This window comes from Ictalurus furcatus, chromosome 26 (genome assembly GCF_023375685.1).
Source record: "Ictalurus furcatus strain D&B chromosome 26, Billie_1.0, whole genome shotgun sequence".
NCBI classification, from domain to species: Eukaryota; Metazoa; Chordata; class Actinopteri; order Siluriformes; family Ictaluridae; genus Ictalurus; species Ictalurus furcatus.
In genome coordinates, this window is record NC_071280.1 from 13,664,608 (window position 1) to 13,683,810 (window position 19,203).

The window sequence follows — 19,203 nt, forward strand, 5'->3', positions numbered from 1 at the left end:
GTAGGAGAAAAAGTAAGGCAACTGTCGAACTAGAAAAGTGGGTTACGCAGGCAGGCAGATCCGCTCTGCTACGACTGAGCCGCTCACAAATGAGCCGTTTCTGATTCCGGTGTCGCGGTTGATATTTGTTTTGCACATAACACTGCGCTGAATGAAGTGTTAGTTCGTCTACAGAGGCACGATGACGGTGTTTTTGCGAGTCCGTTTGGCGGTGATGATGTCCGCGTTTCTGTGCGGAGTCCCGCTGCTCTTCGTCCAGGATGCTGCTGCTTTCTATCTTCCGGGTTTGGCTCCGGTCAGCTTCTGTGAGAAAGCTCAAGAGGGAAAAGACGTTCAGAGGGAATGCCAGGTGACTGGTTTACTGTGTACTGTTTAAGCGTTTGGGTTTGAATGTTGTGACTGGAAATGAAATGTGTGCCTCATATTCGCCGTTTAGCTTTCTCTTGCTAGCTAGCTAGCTAGCGCTATTAGCTAGTGAGCTCGCAGTTTAAACCTGTGGCTAATAAAAAAAAACATTCTGGGTATTAGTTTCATATCTATGGCGGTTTTAACGCCTCTGTGTGTATGTACGCATATGTGTATATACATATATGTCTAGAATGTTAATAAATTAATGTGCTTGGCCCTGAAGTGTTCACAGTCCACCATTTTATATAGCGTTAGCTGATTCTCTCTGCGCTCGAGCGAAACCTGTTTACTCAGTGTGACTGTGAGGAGCGGGCTGTGTCCTATACCACTCCCTGTTACAATCACGCTCATGTCTAAATAGGCAGGAAAAGACGTTACTTTGACGCCTTTGTAGTGCACTTTGGATGTGTAAAGAGAAATGAAGTGATTCAGGACACAGCCCGCGCTTTTTGACAGACAAGTAGTGTACATGATTGATTCCCCTGGAAGAATTGTTTAGTAAAGCGGTCACATTTGTACAACTATACGTTAATAATAATAATAATAATAATAATAATAATAATATTCAGGTTTTTTTTTTTATAATGACAATTTACACCTAGTGTTACTTGTCATTGTTGCCAAGTCTTTGCTGTCAGTGTTGCCAAGTTGCTAGGTGACGTCACGTTTCATGTAAATTGAGTCGCCATGATCTTTTTGAGTATCGAAACACTGAATTTACATGCTGGAAATACCAAGAATATAATTATTAAAATATTTGTAGATATAAACTACGGGTCAAAAGTTTAGACACACTCACCCTTTCCCCCCACACACATTTTATAGTAATAATAATAAAGTCATCAAAACTCTGGAGTAACACAAATGGAACTATGGGCATTATGTTGTGATAAAAAAAAAATCCAAAATAATGTCATATTTTACCATCTTCAAAGTAGACACCCTTTTTGCCTAGAATTTCCAGAAATGTATTCTTGGCGTTTTCTGAACCGATTTCTTGAGGAATTTCCCTGAGATGCTTTTTAAACAGTATTAAAGGAGTTCACACCGACGCTGGACTCTTATCGACTGCTTTTCAGAATATTTCACTCCGAGTCGTCCGTTTAAAAAAAGATTTATTTGTAAATAAAATGTTAGTTTTCTAATGAAAGAAATGAATACGTTGGCACAATTATATTTTTGTCTACAACACCGATTTCACACATTTAATCACACACCTTCAGGTCAAAAGCTTTTTAAGATCATGAGAATCATTTCAGTTGAGTGTCCACAAACTTTTGACTGTGTGTGTAATTAATAAATATATATAAAATGAAAGAAGTCATTTGTGGTGCCGTGACCAAACTAAGCATTTACATATTTAAAACATACTACTGCATTACAACTGTATATAACTATATTAGTACTGTAATTTAAATCGAGAGCACAGAATAAAAATGAAGCACTAGCAGTGTGGAGTTGGGAAATAGACAAGGAAATAGTTACATAAGAGTTGTTGCACTTTTAATACTTGTAAATATAGCCAAGAATATAATTTATAATGCAGAATACTGGTGAACGTCAGCTCACACTAACACACACATCTGTCAGGCTTTACACTTGGTGTAGAATAAACTAATCTTGTATAACCTGATGTGAGCTGGAGCTCAAGATTTACAGATGGGCCGTTTTTTTTTGTTTGTTTGTTTTTTTACTTTACTTTTTCAAATAAAGTTGCTATAGGGGTCTACAAACACCGAATGCAGTAACCTAAATTTTTCAGCAGTACAGCTGGAGATGCACCCAAGCTAGAAAGACACTTGTCTAGAATGCCAAATTACAATTTCCCTTCACTGGTATTAAGGGTCCTAAACCTGTTCCAGCATGACCGTGCTCCTGTACACAAAGCGAGCTCTATGAAGACATGGTTTGTTAAGGTTGTAGTGGAAGAACTCGAGTGCTCTACACAGAACACCTTTTGGGATGAACCGGAGCACCGACTGCACCCCAGACCTTCTCACCCAACATCATAATGCTCTTGTAGGTGAATGAGCACAAACCCCCACGGCCACGCTCCACAATCTAGAGGAAAGCCGCCCCAGAAGAGTTGAGATTATTCTTACATTAAACCAGGACTGAATCTGTAGCGTAAGCACATACGATTGTGATGGTCAGGCGTCCATAAACTTTTGGCCATATAGTGGATATCAATATCGTCCAGGCCTCAGAAACGATCTGTGTTTGTGTGTAAGATCTGTGCTGTGTACTCATCGCCATCACACACTTTTACAACATAATGTGTCGAATCCGATCTGATACTGATCCAACATCCAATACAGCCAATATTTGCTCAGTGTGTTCACGTTATCCTGAAAAGCACCTTGATCCGGCTTTACGCTATGGTGGCTCGGTTAAGCCAAGTTCCGGGCGTGTCCACAAAGTATTTGAATAAGATCTCGTCTAAAAGGCAGTGGGCAACGCCTCCAATTGGCAGCAGACATAGAAATTATGGGGCGGACACAAATACGATGGAGGCAATGATGAAATTTCAACTAAAAACGCAGGATTTGTTGAATTACCTTTTGTTCATTCAGCTACCAACATGTCCAAATGGCCCTTTTTTAAACGTCTTTTCTCTAGACGAGACATTGCTACTGTTATACTACATATACACTAACGTTTTTGCCTTACGATTGGAAACGATCTGTTTTCTTGTGTTCATTAATAAGGAACAGAACACTTAGGGGTGTGCTGTTATAGGAAAATCATCAACATTAGGGTTGTATGTGATGTGGGTCGAGGTTCGCTTCATTCCAGATACCACCCCAAGTATTTATTTTCCAATAACGGCGCTTCTGAGTGTTTTATTCTTCTCATACCAATGACTTCCCAACGATCTTTAATATTAATTAAAGTCGATATGTCATTTTTATCCTTTTATAGTTATGTTTACGAAAAGTTCCTGTTATCACACGGGCTATAGCAGCTATAAACAGTCGTTCCTTCACCAGCCTCTATTCTATGTCTTTTAAAATTAATAAGACACACAAAAACGCAGCTGGTCATGTTCCCAAGAAACAAGAAATTGCCATGCTCTGTTCTGCAGGATTTCCTGTCTCAGGAAACTTAACGCTGCAGCTTTTTACAGCAAATGAACATCTCCCCACAGAACTCTTTACTGCGATTGCTGAATCATTTGATTCTGTTCCTCTTGTTCGTGCAGCTTATCAGTATTTATAATCATATTGTCAGTGATCTTTGTCCCTGTTGCTCTCAGTGCCTTTGTGGACTGTAATGCCTGTTTAAGCTGATGTGCTTTTATTGTTTTATTTTGCAGGACAAAATCGAGCTCTTTGTGAACAGACTGGATTCGGTGGAGTCGGTTTTGCCGTATGAATACAGAGCGTGAGTATAGTTAAAAGAAACAAACATCTGACCTGCTATGTAACAGTGCTGCAGTTTGTGGCATGCATTGCGTTAGTTGCTTGTGAAGGGTTTCTCTTTTGAAATTCTTTTGCACGTCTTTGTCACCGTCCTCATGTGACAGTCCGACAAAAGTGTGACACGAGATTTCCTCATGCATTAAGGTGGAGCAGTTCTGCAGGTTATTCCGGTGTTTTGATTTGGACCGTCGTCTCGATTGTGAATCTTTTAACGCCCCAGACAGCAAGTATTAAGGAGTGCTGGGATGAGTGTAAGGAGAAAAGTTATTTCTCGTAGTGGGTGTGTGTGGGTGTGGGTGGGTGGGTGGAGTTTAGTATAAGGTCTACCGGCAAGACTGAGGATGGATTGTCCTGACATGAACACTGAGCGCTTTAAGACCCTTCTCTTCCTCCATGAAACCCAACAGCATGTGGGATGTACCACACACATGACCCTAGAGCATTAACTCAATACCTTTTACCACACCTCAGTCCTCATTACGGTGCTGAGTAGTACAGTGAAAATAAATCCTGACACTTTATGGCATTAAGCTGAATACGTTCTTTTAATAAACAGTATATACTCTCAGTTTTCATTGTTGGACCCAATGTGTGTTAGTCTCCCGTCACACAGAAGCAGCGAGTTATTATAGTAATTAATTATCCAGAACAGAATGGGCCATTTACTGCTTTAATCAATGTCCAAGTGTGATGTCTCATCATAGGGACTTGAACAAGCAAACAAGACCACTCGCTGATTTTACAGTGCCCTCCACTAATATTGGCACCCATGGTAAATATGAGCAAAGAAGGCAGAAAATTTGGCTTTATTGTTTAACCTTTTGATCTTTTGTTCAAAAAAATGCTCTACTCTCATGGATAGCAAACAATTGCAAACACAACAACACAGGGATAGTACAAAGGGTGCCAATAATTGTTGCGCACCTATATTTAACACAACTTTTATATGTATATGTATATTATTGGCACCCTTTGTGCTACCTCCCTTTGCCAAGATAACAACTTGGTCTTCTCCTATAATACCTGATGAGGTTGGAGAATACATGGCATGGAATCTGAGACCGTTCCTCCATACAGAATCTCTCCAGATCCTTCACATTTCGAGTCCACGCTGGTGGACTCTCCTCTTCAGTTCACCCCACAGGTTTTCTATGGGTTTAAGGTCAGGGGACTGTGATGGCCATGGCAGGACCTTGATTTTGTGGTCAGTAAACCACTTTTGTGTTGATTTTGTTGTATGTTTTGGATCACTGTCCTGCTGGAAGATCCAACCACGGCCCATTTTAAGCTTTCTGGCAGAGGCAGTCAGGTTTTCATTTAATATTTGTTGATATTTGATAGAGTCCATGATGCCATGTATCCTAACAAAATGTCCAGGGCCTCTGGCAGAAAAACAGCCCCAAAACATTAGAGCCTCCACCATATTTAACCGTGGGCATGAGGTACTTTTCGACATGGCTACCTCTCTGTGTACGCCAAAACCACCTCTGGTGCTTATTGCCAAAAAGTTCTATTTTGGTTTCATCTGCCCATAGAACCCGATCCCATTTGAAGTTGCAGTAGTGTCTGGCACACTGAAGATGCCTGAGGTTTTTTTGGATGAGAGTAGAGGCTTTTTTCAGGAAACCCTTCCAAACAACAAGATTTTCTGACCCCAAGACGCAACTAACTTCTGCAATTCTCCAGCTGTGATCCTTGGAGATTTTTTGGCAACTTGAACCATCCTCTTCAGTGTGTTGAGACAATATAGATACACGAAATCCGGTAGTTGGATATTTCTATCTGAAATCCGGTAGTTGGATATTTCTAGCTGAAATCCGGTAGTTGGATATTTCTAGCTGAAATCCGGTAGTTGGATATTTCTAGCTGAAATCCGGTAGTTGGATATTTCTAGCTGAAATCCGGTAGTTGGATATTTCTATCTGAAATCCGGTAGTTGGATATTTCTAGCTGAAATCCGGTAGTTGGATATTTCTAGCTGAAATCCGGTAGTTGGATATTTCTAGCTGAAATCCGGTAGTTGGATATGGCTAGCTGAAATCCTGTAGCAGCGAACAACCAAAATAATATTACACCAGACTAATCCTTCTCCAGGGTTCAAAATTTTATTATGAATTAATACATTGTCAGGGATTATACGTAATCTTGATAGATTATCCTAAATATCAAATCGTATGGAAAAATATGACTGGCCTTTCTTATATATGTATTGTGGGAATCTCTTTTTGAGTGTGGTATGCAGTATCCCCCCCCCCCATCCCTCCCTAACCTGGGTCCCTCCCCTCAGGTTTGACTTCTGTACTGTGGAGGCTGAGAAGCGGCCGTCGGAAAACTTAGGCCAGGTGCTTTTCGGAGAGAGAATTGAGCCATCACCTTACAAGGTAACACACACACACACGCACCTTATCTTTTAGGGTTACAATGTGTGTACACTGCTATCATGCTTTTGTGCTAAAAATTAGATTGAATCCAGAGGTCACGTGCACTGTCTTTTTTCCCCCCTCAAAGAACTCCAATTTCAAACAACTACAAATCCAGATTTTTTCTTCAAATTGTTCATATATTCAGATCGGGTCATTATTACTGGAAGATTTTAGTCCTATCCGAGTCAATCAAAACACATGAAATGTGAAAACGCACCCATCTCTGTGGTTTATACAGAGATCGCTTATCATATTCAAATCAATCTTAATGACTACAGACCTCATCCAGCACCATTATACTTATACATAAGCACTATACATATTACCATAGTGACTACATTTACATGGACAGCAGTAATCTAATTATTGACCTTACTCTGAGTAAGATAATAATGCGATTAAGGTGTTTACATGTTATAGAACATAATTAGATTAACGGCACACGTCATTATGTCACCGTGCCACGCCGTCCGACGTTCCCTCCAGAATTTCACGTATCAACATACAGTTCGTCTTCGTTATGGGTCCGTATACGGTTTTGGGTGTTTTTATTTAATTTTTTTACAAACACTTTAAGTGCAGTTAATTATTTGTCATGCTGTACGTGCGAATAGATGACTGCTTGAAGCCGTGGCCTGCGTCCCAAACCGTGTATTTTTCCCCACTATAGTACGCAAGTATGCGGTTTGGGACGCAGCCGTACTCTCTTGTTCGCCGTTAAATGGTTGAACACCGTTTGTGTATGTGTTCTGTCGCAAAATGCGGTGAAAACTCTCACACAACATTAATAATGTGATTAAGGTGTGTACATGTCTGTAATGCACCTCGATAATGCGACTAAAATAGGAGTACTCCACATATCTTAATTCGATTAGTGTTTACTTCCAGCATGACCTTAATCAGATTAAGGTAATTAAAAATTTCTGTTTACATGGTAGTTTCTTAATCACAGTATTATTTTAATCGGGTTAATATGGGATTATTGTTGTCCATGTAAACGCACTGACTGTATCTAAATCTATCATCTATATAGTACTTTTATATGTAGTCTTTTTTTTGTTTCTTTTTTCCTTCAGGTTTACACTACCAGTCAAAGGTTTTTGAACCCTGTGTATTTTAGCATTCTTCTTTAATTGACATCATTTTATACTCTAAAATTCGAATAGGTGTCTGTGAATCAGGAAATATTTATCATTAACTGTTTCGTGACCTGAGAAATGTTTCGCTGTAATCATGACATGCTGTCGTGGCTTGCTTGTTATAATCCGAGCGGACACGTTTAATGTGATTACAACACGATGAAGTGACATTTGCCTAAAACTAAAATGAGCCAAAAGGCTTCACCCCTTTCCATTCATACTCGTCATTCATTCCATCCCAAATTATAGCTTCACGTCTCTTCACACACTTCGTGTCATCTTGAAGACATTTGTAACTGACACATAAAGAGACATTATAATTGAATACATGAGTCACAGAGATGGAAGAGTCTGTCAAAACTACCTTCTATTTTTAGTGTTGATTGATGAAAATTGTTTTAATGATACCTGTTACAGTTTTCCTTCAAGCAAAAAGAGTCGTGTAAGCATGTGTGCACCAAAAAGTACAGCACCGGTAAAGCAGAGGACAAAGCTAACCTGGATTTCCTCAAGAAAGGCATGCTCCTTAACTACCAGCATCACTGGTGAGTCCTGGTTTCATCCTCGTGTTCTTCTCTTACTTTCCCTCCTGAATGGTAAGCGCAGCATGTCGCCACTAGATGGCCACCAGATCCTTTTTCATGTTCCTCTTTGTGCTGACTGCAGGATTGTGGATAACATGCCCGTGACCTGGTGCTACGACGTGGAAGACAATCAGAAATTCTGTAATCCCGGCTTCCCCATCGGATGCTACGTCACGGAAACCGGCTTGGCCAAAGACGCGTGCGTCGTCAACGTGAGTGTCTTCCGTGTTTCAGATTCTCACTTAGGACTGATTAGGACTCATGACTAACTACTAGCATGTCATCATTTTTGTTCGCTGTATTTAGCTGGTAAATGGTAAAGGTTTTTGTTTTGTTATTTGCTGTATCACATCGCTGCCTGTTCACTCGTATCTCTTCCGTACGCAGGCGGAGTTCAACGACAAAGACACCTTCTACATCTTCAACCACGTGGACATCACTATCTTTTACCACAATGTCGAGAACGAGGCCCCTGACTCCAGACTCGTCGCTGCCAAGATGGAGCCGAAAAGGTACCAGAGCTGTTTACAGTGCACCGATTAAACCTTGTATCTTATACCTCTTAAATCTTTTCCCCACAGGCCTGTTTTGGGACTGCCCGTGTTGAGCATTGAATTTATTTGTGACGTCATGTTCCACTAACCAGTAGTGGGTAGAAAGTAGAAAGTAGACACGAAGGGCTTTATGAATTAGGAGTCTTTCAGAAGTATTTCTTTATTTGTACCTAGCTTATTAGGTTTAAGGATTAGAATTTTATTGTGGCAGTTGTATACGGTGTTTTACTATTTAGGAAGAAATTCCTCATTTGAAAGACATCTCTTTTACAGACACATCTACTTCGTCAATAAATAAAATACCTTTTTTTCGCTGAAAAACACCTTGATTTATGTTCTAATAAATGGCTATAACTTGCTAAGGGAATGTTAGATGAAGACAAAATTTAATTTGGAAGTCTAAAGAAAAAAATCCGATCTTCAGGATGTTTTTTTTTTTTTTTTTTGAGTTCACAGTTGAAAAAAAAGGAAAAAAAAAAAGCAATTTTTTTTTCTGCTGTTTTTTATTTTATTTTTTTATTCTGGATAATTCGTCCATTCTCAGACAAAAAATTAAAATTGGGACTTTAAATGAGCTAGATTGAAAATGAAAGTTCTCCGGTTTAAAATGATATTTCGTACTGGATGCTGACTGCTAGAATAGGGTTGGACAAAAAAAAAATATATACGAGTAAGATTTCCCAAAAATCGTATACACCAGGTCTAGCTTTGAGTATTCGCCACTAATGAATATTTTCTGCTGTTCTCTGTGTCATAAGCTATAAACAGTCCAATCCGGATACTCCAGACTGCACAGGGCCGCCCATGAGCCTCAGCAACAAGTTCAGTGGAGATATCAGCATCCCCTACACCTACAGTATACAGTTCAAGGTCAGTTCTGTCTTACTTAAGCCTGAATTCTTACTCAAGCTTTACTCAAGATTAGCCCAGATTCTGCTGCATGTGGAGGACAGCCAGACAGTTGTTGTTGTTTTTTAAAATTTTTTTTTTGTTGTCACAAGAGGAATATTGAGCATAATAGAAAGCAAACATGCATTTTGCTCTTCTGTTTGACTGTAGTGTCTAATCAGACTGTTTTTCTATGGCGTGTTGGTTATAGGAGGAGCCGAACATCCGATGGGCCTCTCGCTGGGATTATATTCTGGAGTCCATGCCTCACACCAACATCCAGTGGTTTAGGTGAGAACACACAGACACATATTAATGTAGTTGGACTGTCCGTATCAAAGATGCATAAAATAATCGCATACTATCAATACCTAGAAATAAAGGCGCACGAGTAAATAGTTTTGTGTTTACAGGCTGTTTTGTTTTTCCTCTCGTTCTCGTGTGTTCGGCTGCAGTATAATGAACTCCCTGGTCATCGTGCTCTTCCTGTCCGGTATGGTGGCTATGATCATGCTGCGCACGCTGCACAAAGACATTGCCCGCTATAACCAGATGGACTCCGTGGTCAGTTTGGCAGCTCACAGCACTATATGCACTACAATACACACGTTGTCCATTACAATAACGGAGGTCATATTGAATCAGCCTTTGTCTTAAAAATGAGGGATAAAAACACGCCTAAGGTGCTGTTATAAGAAAATAATCAACGACCCTGAAACACTCTGTTCCTCTTACACACACCACAGCAGTTTAATGCAGTCTGTTACCAGTCATACTTTTTTTTTTTTTTTTAATCCATTTAGTGTTGCATCTTGTGTTCTGCTACGTCCACGAGACAACTTGGTTCCTGTTATAGCTTATGTTATAGTATCTATAAACATTCGTTTCATTCTTTCGTTCCTTTTTTATAAACAAATAAACATATCCTTATGAAGTTATAGCCATCGACACGGTACACAGCGCTGTGAATGATTTGTTACTACGGAAATGAAAACGTATTAGCAGCCATCAGACCTGACTTTCTGACCAATCAGATTCAAGAATTCAACTAGGCTATAAATTCTGATTAATAAGCGGTAAGAATACCGGATCAGCTGTCTAAAATCCACGTCACACCAAAATCACATGTCGGTTGAATTATTTTTTTTTTTAAATCGCCCGTCTCACGCCACTGTCACAGAACATGTGCTTCTTTTGCATTTATCTGCTTAGCCATCTGCGCTGTATACATGCACTCTCATATTTGGTCTCTGTATCAGTTCTGAGTCTCGGTCATTTTGTCGGGTCACGTGGGGACATGCATCCATCCATCCACATGCATCCATCCACCCACGTGCATCTACATAGTCCACTACATGCATGCATTCACAATTCTTTTATTCCTGCCTATAGTCTGTCTCCTTCAGCTTTTCAATCTTCTAAGCATTCTGTCTCTCTGATGTTAACCCCCCCCGCCCTTTTTTTTTTTTTTCTTTTTTTTTAAATATACACACACACACATGCTCCACACTCATTAAGCAGACTTGGAGCTGATGCAGAGTGACAGTGTGCGTCTGTTTTCATCTTCGCTAAGCTTCTTTAGACGTGTGAACCACAAACCCCACCTCTAAAAGCCATAACCAGATCTCTCAACCACAACTTAAACATTTTGGTTATTTATTTATTTATTTGTGTGTGTTCTCCAGGAGGATGCCCAGGAGGAGTTTGGCTGGAAGCTGGTGCACGGCGACGTGTTCCGGCCACCACGTAAAGGAATGCTGCTCTCCGTCTTCCTCGGGTCGGGCACGCAGATCTTTATCATGACTTTCGTCACTCTCTGTGAGTGCCATGTGGCGAACACTCCTGCTTATACACTGACACAGAGCCATAGCAACAGGCATGGTCATCGCTCATAAGTTAGCTGTTAATCAGTCCCTTTGTGTAGGAAACTTAGAAAATTATACATAGTTCCACTTTTTTTCCACATTTATGAAAATGTGTGTTCCATTTTCTAATGAGCCAAGAACATATCCTGACATTGATATTCTATGCCAGTCATTAGATTTCCCAAACAATTTCAACACAAGTTTTGTTAAATAACCATAAAATAATGTAGAGGAACTTGTAATGAGTCACCCCGGATGTGCAGGTTAATGTTTAAAGTTTTATTGCTTGCCAGGCTGTATTTAACACTGTGTCTTATTGCAATAAAGTTAGCTCACACTTCTCTCTCTCTCTCTATGTGTGTGTGTAGTTTTCGCGTGTCTGGGCTTCCTGTCCCCGGCTAACCGCGGTGCTCTGATGACGTGCGCGGTGGTGCTGTGGGTGCTGCTGGGAACCCCGGCTGGCTACATCGCAGCCCGATTGTACAAATGTGAGTACACAGCTGAGACACTAATCCCTCACCTCAGACCCCAGAGTTCTGTTCGAGCCTTGTGCAGATCGTTAGGTCTAATCAGTGTCAGAAGGGGCTCCTTTTCCCCCGCATACACCAGACTTCGAACCCATTTCTAAAGTTTTACATCTTCAAAAAGTGGAAAAACCCGACTGGGATCGATTATAGTATAAATAAATGTTACGGAGTCAACCCTGTTCTCGGTAGATAAAAACGTTGCTTCCGCTTGGATAATCTCCGGGACCGTATCCTCTCCACTCGTCGCCGAATACACCACTCCAGACTTTTTGTTAACGGGTGAAGGTCCTCCTTTATGCCCCTTATGCCTAATATATCTGAGGCATATTTTAATGGAATGTGAAGGTTTCAACTAGGCCTTTTTTTTCCCTTTTTTTTTGGTTGATTTTCTTATGAAAACATTTTTAATGAAGCAATGCCAGATTTAGTTTTTGATTTAAAAATTAAAAAAAAAAAATGTTTATTGTAGATTAACTTTTTAAAGACCTGTGTAAAATTTTCTTACATTTGAACCTGTTTCTCACCATAAAAAGAGGCATGGTATCTGGCAACAAACCTGCGTACACTCTGCTTGTGTCATCATGAGCACTTTGTGAAGGAACGCTACAAAAAATGGTGACGAACGTGTTTTTGAGTATAATGTTCAAGTGTGTTCCAGTGTTTGTTCGTTTTTTTATGTTTTTTTTTTTTTTAGTAACTTCATGTTAGTGTGCACTGTTGTGCAGTGCTGATTGGATTTTCCCATGATGCTTTATTTTCTGGATAGAAACGTCTTGCGATTCACATGTATTGATGCAAGCGTCTGTGTATTTGATGTGTGCAGCGTTCGGAGGAGAGAAGTGGAAAACCAACGTCCTGTTGACTGCATTCCTCTGCCCCGGGTAAATTTTTATCCTTCTGCTTTATAAATCCCTCTGCGTCGGTCGTTAAGTATACATTTTCTACATTTTAAATCCAGATCATGATTTGATGATTTGACATTCGTTTCTAACGAGGTTGTTTAACCCTGTTTTCCTTCCGCAGTGTGGTGTTTGCTGATTTCTTCCTGATGAATCTGATCCTGTGGGGTGAGGGCTCGTCAGCCGCCATGCCCTTCGGCACGCTGGTGGCCATCTTGGCTCTGTGGTTCTGCATCTCCGTCCCTCTCACCTTCGTCGGAGCTTACTTTGGCTTTAAGAAAGCTGTGAGTGCATCTAATATGAGCACGATAATGTTTACACAGTTAAGCGTAAAGACATTCGAATGTTTAAGGTCCTAGGGCTGGGCGATATATTGAAATAATATCAATATCGTGATAAATGATTACACAATACACTTTTCGGAGATATCGTTGGTATGGTGAAGTATTTTTTTACATTTTTAAGCATTACAAATTAAATGTTACTGAATGGATTTACTGTCGGTTATTATTTTTTTTACTAGAAAGAAAGAAAATTATCATTAAACTCAGTTTAACGTTTTTTTTGTTTGTTTTACAGCTGTTTACGATATGATGCGATGCAATATTTTTGTCATATTGCCCAGCCCTATAAGGTCCCATGTTCTACAATAAATACAATAATATTTATGATGGCTCCATACCCCCCCCCCACCCACCCAATCTACAGTGTTGGTTGTGCCTCTCTTTAAGTCCCTGTTTGGCCAGGTGTGGTTTCATCAGTCCAAAGTCTCTTCTTTTTGGGTGTGTGTGTTAATTATTAGTTGTTTCTGTGTGATGCAGGGCATCGAACACCCCGTGCGCACCAATCAGATCCCTCGGCAGATTCCCGAACAGTCTTTTTACACCAAACCCCTCCCAGGCATCGTGATGGGTGGGATCCTGCCCTTTGGATGCATCTTCATCCAGCTGTTCTTCATCCTCAACAGCATCTGGTGAGTTGTGCCTTAATTGACAGTAGCGGTCCCGGCTGATATTAATTTACTGTTTATTTTTTTATTCGTGAACGTGGTGCTCTTTTGAACAATGTACTCATACATACCATAGTGATTTAGGGGATATGAATGACTTAATAAACATGTTTTGTGGTTTGGAGGAAGTGCTGAAGAAGTGGGCCGTGTTTATTTAGGTTTTAAGGTTTTAAAATAACCAGCTTCGGCGAAAATCTCTGACGCTACCTGTTGTTTAAGATTTTTTGAGCCGATTTTAAACACCTTGGAGAGGATGAGATCTAGTTTTGGAAATATTTGGTTTGTAGTACAAGTTACTCAATAGTATTGCCAAAGTAAATGTTGATGAGCATATTTAAATTGTTACTGCTGATTTCTTCTGCTTTTGTGTACACCTCGTACTAAGTGGTTTCAGAAATTAAAACAAAATCTAAGATAAAACAAAGGCAACCTGAGTAAACACAAAATACAGGTTTTAAATGGTAGTTATTTATTAAAACAAAAAAAGTTATCCAATACCATCTGGGCCTGTGTGAAAATGTATTTGCCCCATAGTTACTAATTCCCCAAATCTAATGGGGTTCAGCTGGACTAGACACAACCAGGCCTGGTTACTGCAAACCCTGTCCAATCAAATCAACACATAAATAGAACTTGAACTTGATCAAAGGAACTACAGGCCTCTCTTGCATCAATAAAGGTCACTGTTCATGACTCCACTATCAGAAAGACACTGGGCAAAACTGGCATCTATAGAAGAGTGGCGAGGTGATAACCACTGCTAACCCAGAAGAACATTAAGGCTCATCTGAATTTTTCCAAAACACACCTTCATGATCCTCAAACCTTTTGGGAGAATGCTCTGTGGACTGATGAGCCGAAAGTGGAACTGTTGGGAAGACAGGTGTCCCGTAACATCTGTAAACCAAACACAGAATTCCACAAAAAGAACATCATACCTACGGTCAAGCATGGTGGTGGAAGTGTGATGGTGTGGGGATGCTTTGCTGCTTCAGAGCCTGGGCAACTTTCAATAATTGAGGGAAATATGAATTCTGCTCTCTACCAGAAAATCCTAAAGGAGAACGCCCGGTCTTCAGTCTGTAAGTTGGAACTGAAGTGCAACTGGATTATGCAGCAAGACAATGATCCAAAGCATAGGAGTAAATTTTTGTCCTAGAAGTAAGTAAAAGACTGATCTCTGGTTATCGGAAGTGGTTGGTTGCAGTTGTTGCTGCTAAATGTGCCACGAACAGATTTTAAGTTTAAGGGGGGCAATTAGTTTTTCACGTGGGTAATAGGTGTTTGATAACTCTCTTTGCTTCAATAATAATGAATAAAAACTGCGTTGTGTGTTTACTCAGGTTGCCTTTGTTTTATGTGGTATTATGTTTGAAGATCTAAAACTATTTAGTATGAGACACAAAAACAGAAGAAACCAGGATGGGGGTAAATACTTTTCACAGCACAGTAGGTATGTGTGGAAGGCATATGACGAACATAATCTGATTGTGTGTGTGTGTGTGTGTGTGTGTGTGTGTGTGTGCTTTGTCTCCAGGTCCCATCAAATGTATTACATGTTCGGCTTCCTCTTCCTCGTCTTCATCATCCTGGTGATCACTTGCTCTGAGGCCACCATCCTGCTCTGTTACTTCCACCTGTGTGCTGAGGTTATAAGAAAACACACACACACACACACGAGAGAAATCTCACGGCTGACTCAATTAACACAAATAGAGCTTGTATTCTCTTTGAGGCTGATTGAACAGTAGAAGTCATTTCACCGTGCGTTTCTCAGCAACGCTGTGTGAATATAAAAGCTTTTCCTGAGGCTGTATGCACCTCTGGGACTAACCGTAATCTCCCACTAACTCCAGCTAGCTAGCTAAAGTACAGTGCAGAGAACAAAACCATCACATCTGATCAATAAAAGACGCAGTTCAGCGGATAAAACAGACATACCGATGGCACTGTAAACAAGTTTGAAGTACTAAACCGAGCGACTGGTTAGTCTCGACTCCAGCTGGTATCTCTTTAGCTAAAGCTTCACAAACTGGATAACAGTACAAATTTCACATCGGGGATGAATTAGTCGGGTATAATTTACTAGCTTCCAACCCTTTTAGAAAACACTTGCATTTGTTCAGCAAGAAAACAAAAAAAGCATCAAATTCCATCACCCATGGATCCATTTTCCTTTTATGATTTAATATTGGACTCGTCCTTGATTCAACATGAAAGGAAAAACCACAGCTTCGTAATTTCTAAAATACTTTTTAAAACCACGATATCGCAGTCCTGTTACTATACAGTAGATGAGTCCATATAAGTAAAAACTCCATAACCGTTTTGGTGTAGGTTTAGCTTTAGGTGTAGCTCCTCTCACTGGTGCAGGATGCTGATGCTGTTGTTTGTTTTGTGTTGCTCAGGACTACCACTGGCAATGGCGCTCCTTCCTTACCAGCGGTTTCACGGCGGTGTATTTCCTCGTGTACGCCGTGCATTACTTCTTCTCCAAGCTGCAGATCACCGGCCTAGCCAGCACCATCCTTTACTTCGGCTACACCATGATCATGGCCTTGATCTTCTTCCTCTTCACAGGTGTGTAGGCATGTCTGAGTGTGTGTGGGTTTGGCTTCAGGGTGGTAACAGTAACATCATCTCACCACTCCATCACTGATTATTTTCCTATTACGGCACACCCTGTCATGCTTTATTCCTTACGTCATTTAAGAAACCATCTCAATATGTTTGTGTGTTTTTTTTTTTTTTTTTTTTAAAAAGTTATTTTTTTTTACTCTCCAATTAAAGCTTAAACTCAACTATTTCCTCTTCACAGGAACAATTGGATTCTTTGCCTGTTTCTGGTTCGTGACGAAAATCTACAGCGTGGTGAAAGTGGACTAAATTCGACCAATCAGAGCCTGGACTGAACTCTCCTCTGCTAAATGGGATGTCTTTTTGGGGAGGTGGGGGGGGGGGTGTATTAGAGCACTGTCAAAGACGCCCTGTTGTCCCAGCTAACTAACAACTAAATAGATTCTACAGATCTTAAGCTTCCATTGGAGTGTATGTGTGGGGGGAGGGGGGGGGAGAAGTGATTTTTTTTTGTGTGTGTGTGTTATTTCACACCTGCTTATAAAAGAGCACTCGTATAAATAGCAACATGCTGCAGCCCAGAACACACAACACACACAACTGCGTTTTCCTCAATTTCAAATCGACACTTGTAAATATCCCGATTTCCTTTTCCGCTAATAAAAGTGCATCAGGTACAGGTGTAGGTAGCCGGCATATGTTGCGGTGTTAGAAGTATGACTTTGTAAATATATTTGTTTTGGTTTATTTTCCTTAAATGCTGAAACATGTCCAAAAAAAAACGAATGCAGTGAAAGAGCTGCAGCTTTTTTTTTTTTTAGTTGTTTGGTGGGAGGGGGGTGGTTTTCTCTGAATTAGGTTTTTTTTTTGTGTGTGTGTGTGTGTGTGTTTGTGTGTGTGCTATCAACCCGCTGGCTTTCCTAGCTTTTATTTATCCATCATTATTTTTAATTCGTCTTACTGTCTTACTATTGATTCACACCTCGGTACTTTCATTGTGCCTCACCCTTAAGAGGGAAGAATAAAGAAGTGCTTCACCTCAAAGCACCAACACTGCTACAGATGACTGAAAGCTGGTATATAGTAAGTACATGAGCTTGTTGTTTTTGTTTTATTTCCAGGTGAAATATTTCGTTAAGAACCCTGGGTACAACCCGGGGTAAAAGAGCTGATCTACTCTTTAGTTTCTGTCTCTTAAAGTCAGATTGATGCATGCACAGGAGCTGATTCTAGATCAGCAGATAACAGATTTTTCATACATAGTAACGTAATACTTATTTCCTTTCATCTCCGTTACGTTCATTTTCGTAAACGTTAAAGTGGGGGGGTGGAGGATAAGGAATCCATTGGTATGTAGAAATACGTGTATGGACTGGTTTTTTGGAGCGGGACCATGTACATAGTCACACTATGTAAGCAGGTGTATGTGCAAGTTATAATAGTTTGATTTACACTGATCAGGGGGGTTTCTTCATTGATTTAATGTAATAAGATTGAAAAGGGGGGGCGGGGGTGGATAATGGAAATTAAAAAGAAGGATTTCCCTGTCCCAAATAAAATCGGACTTTTTCAGTGGTTCACTGTATCTTTTAAAGTAAAAGTCGGAAAGAATCGTTCTTTGTGTCCTTGGTTATAGATGTGTCCATCAGCCAGGTCTCTCTTTGCTTTGTTTTGCACTGAAGCTATGAGGATAATGTAGCTAATAAATAAATGAAATCCAGTTCACACGCAATTCTGTACGATGCATTCAACTTTTATGAAAAAGCATAAACGGGCTTTCATAATATTTTGTAAATGCATTAAAAATGAATTCCCACCCTTTCCTGAAGGATAATTAACATTTATTACAGCCTTAAATATTGTTGCGTTTATAAAAGCTGTAAGGTTGGACAGGGAGCGTCGCTGTACCAGGCTCTCCAGATATGGTTAATTGGGCTCAGTTGTGAGCGCTGAGTTTATTAAGGTCTTTCACACCTTTTTTTTGTTTTTTTTTTTTTATTTTATTTTTTAATTTTTTTATTCTTGTGAAGTCACTGCTGCGTCGTCACTGCTGTGTGTCATGTTGGAGTTGAACCTTCACCTGAAACTGAGGTCCTGGGTGCGCTAGAGCAGGTTTTTCCTCAGTGATGTCTCTAATTTTATCCTTTCTTTTGGTCCCGAGTCTGTTTTGGTTTCTGCTGCTGAAGAACAGCACGATGATGACGCTTGATACGGATGGACGTCAGTTTGTCGAGCGATAACTGGATTCCTCCAGATGTCATGCCTGTCCAATCTTGCGTGTATCTTGGTGAATGTTTTTTCTTATTCAGAGTGTTGGTCATGTGCCTCTTACTCCAGATTGGCTTCAGTCCTCTTCAGATGCGCTAGAGGAGTCATCTCCAACACAAGACTTCTAGAGGACTTCAGAGGTTCGCCTCCGATTCTACAGTCCTTCTGTATTTGCTCAGTTCGGCTGGATAGTTCAGAGAGGTGGTTCTTCCATTCTTGAAAACCTTCAAAGCTGCATGTTTCTTGATTCACTTCACTATCGGAGGTCTGTGGGCAATACCTTTGATCTCATGGCTTGTTTTTGTGTCGTTCTAAATCGCATCGAATCACGGCAGCAGTTCAACTTGAATCCAGGATGATCAGTGGAAATGGGAATAATAAACGCACTATATGTCTGCATCAGACAACGTCCAGTTCTTCAGTGGTCACTCAGACTTCCTGATGTGCTTTAGGAGATTGTGGAACTTATTTTAATCTGTATGTAAACGAGAGCAAAACCTCACAGTGTAGTAGAACCACTTTTTATATCAGTTGAACACAATGATGAAGAAAAAAAAATCACTGGTAATATGTTTTGCTATTGTCACTGACCAGCACATTTAATTTGAAGCAGTATTATGGTCATTTTACAATTATAAAA

The 19,203-nt window shown here is 40.2% G+C and overlaps 1 protein-coding gene across 2 annotated transcripts; it reads left to right on the forward strand.

Moving 5' to 3' along the window:
• The first annotated feature begins 2 nt into the window (after positions 1-2).
• On the forward strand, positions 3-17,354 carry tm9sf2 (transmembrane 9 superfamily member 2). 2 transcript variants are annotated; one of them, XM_053615112.1, is made up of 17 exons: positions 3-349; positions 3,725-3,792; positions 6,118-6,211; positions 7,810-7,937; positions 8,059-8,188; positions 8,364-8,488; positions 9,289-9,400; positions 9,630-9,709; positions 9,832-9,982; positions 11,104-11,236; positions 11,652-11,771; positions 12,634-12,691; positions 12,834-12,993; positions 13,531-13,682; positions 15,256-15,367; positions 16,127-16,298; positions 16,537-17,354. In XM_053615112.1, exons 1-17 carry the CDS (start codon positions 182-184, stop codon positions 16,602-16,604), a joined length of 2,031 nt encoding a protein of 676 aa, XP_053471087.1. In that variant the 5' UTR covers positions 3-181; the 3' UTR covers positions 16,605-17,354. The 2 variants fall into 2 exon arrangements, with proteins under 2 accessions (XP_053471087.1, XP_053471088.1); XM_053615113.1 differs by having other exon boundaries at positions 4-349; positions 9,874-9,982.
• Positions 17,355-19,203: the final 1,849 nt, after the last annotated feature.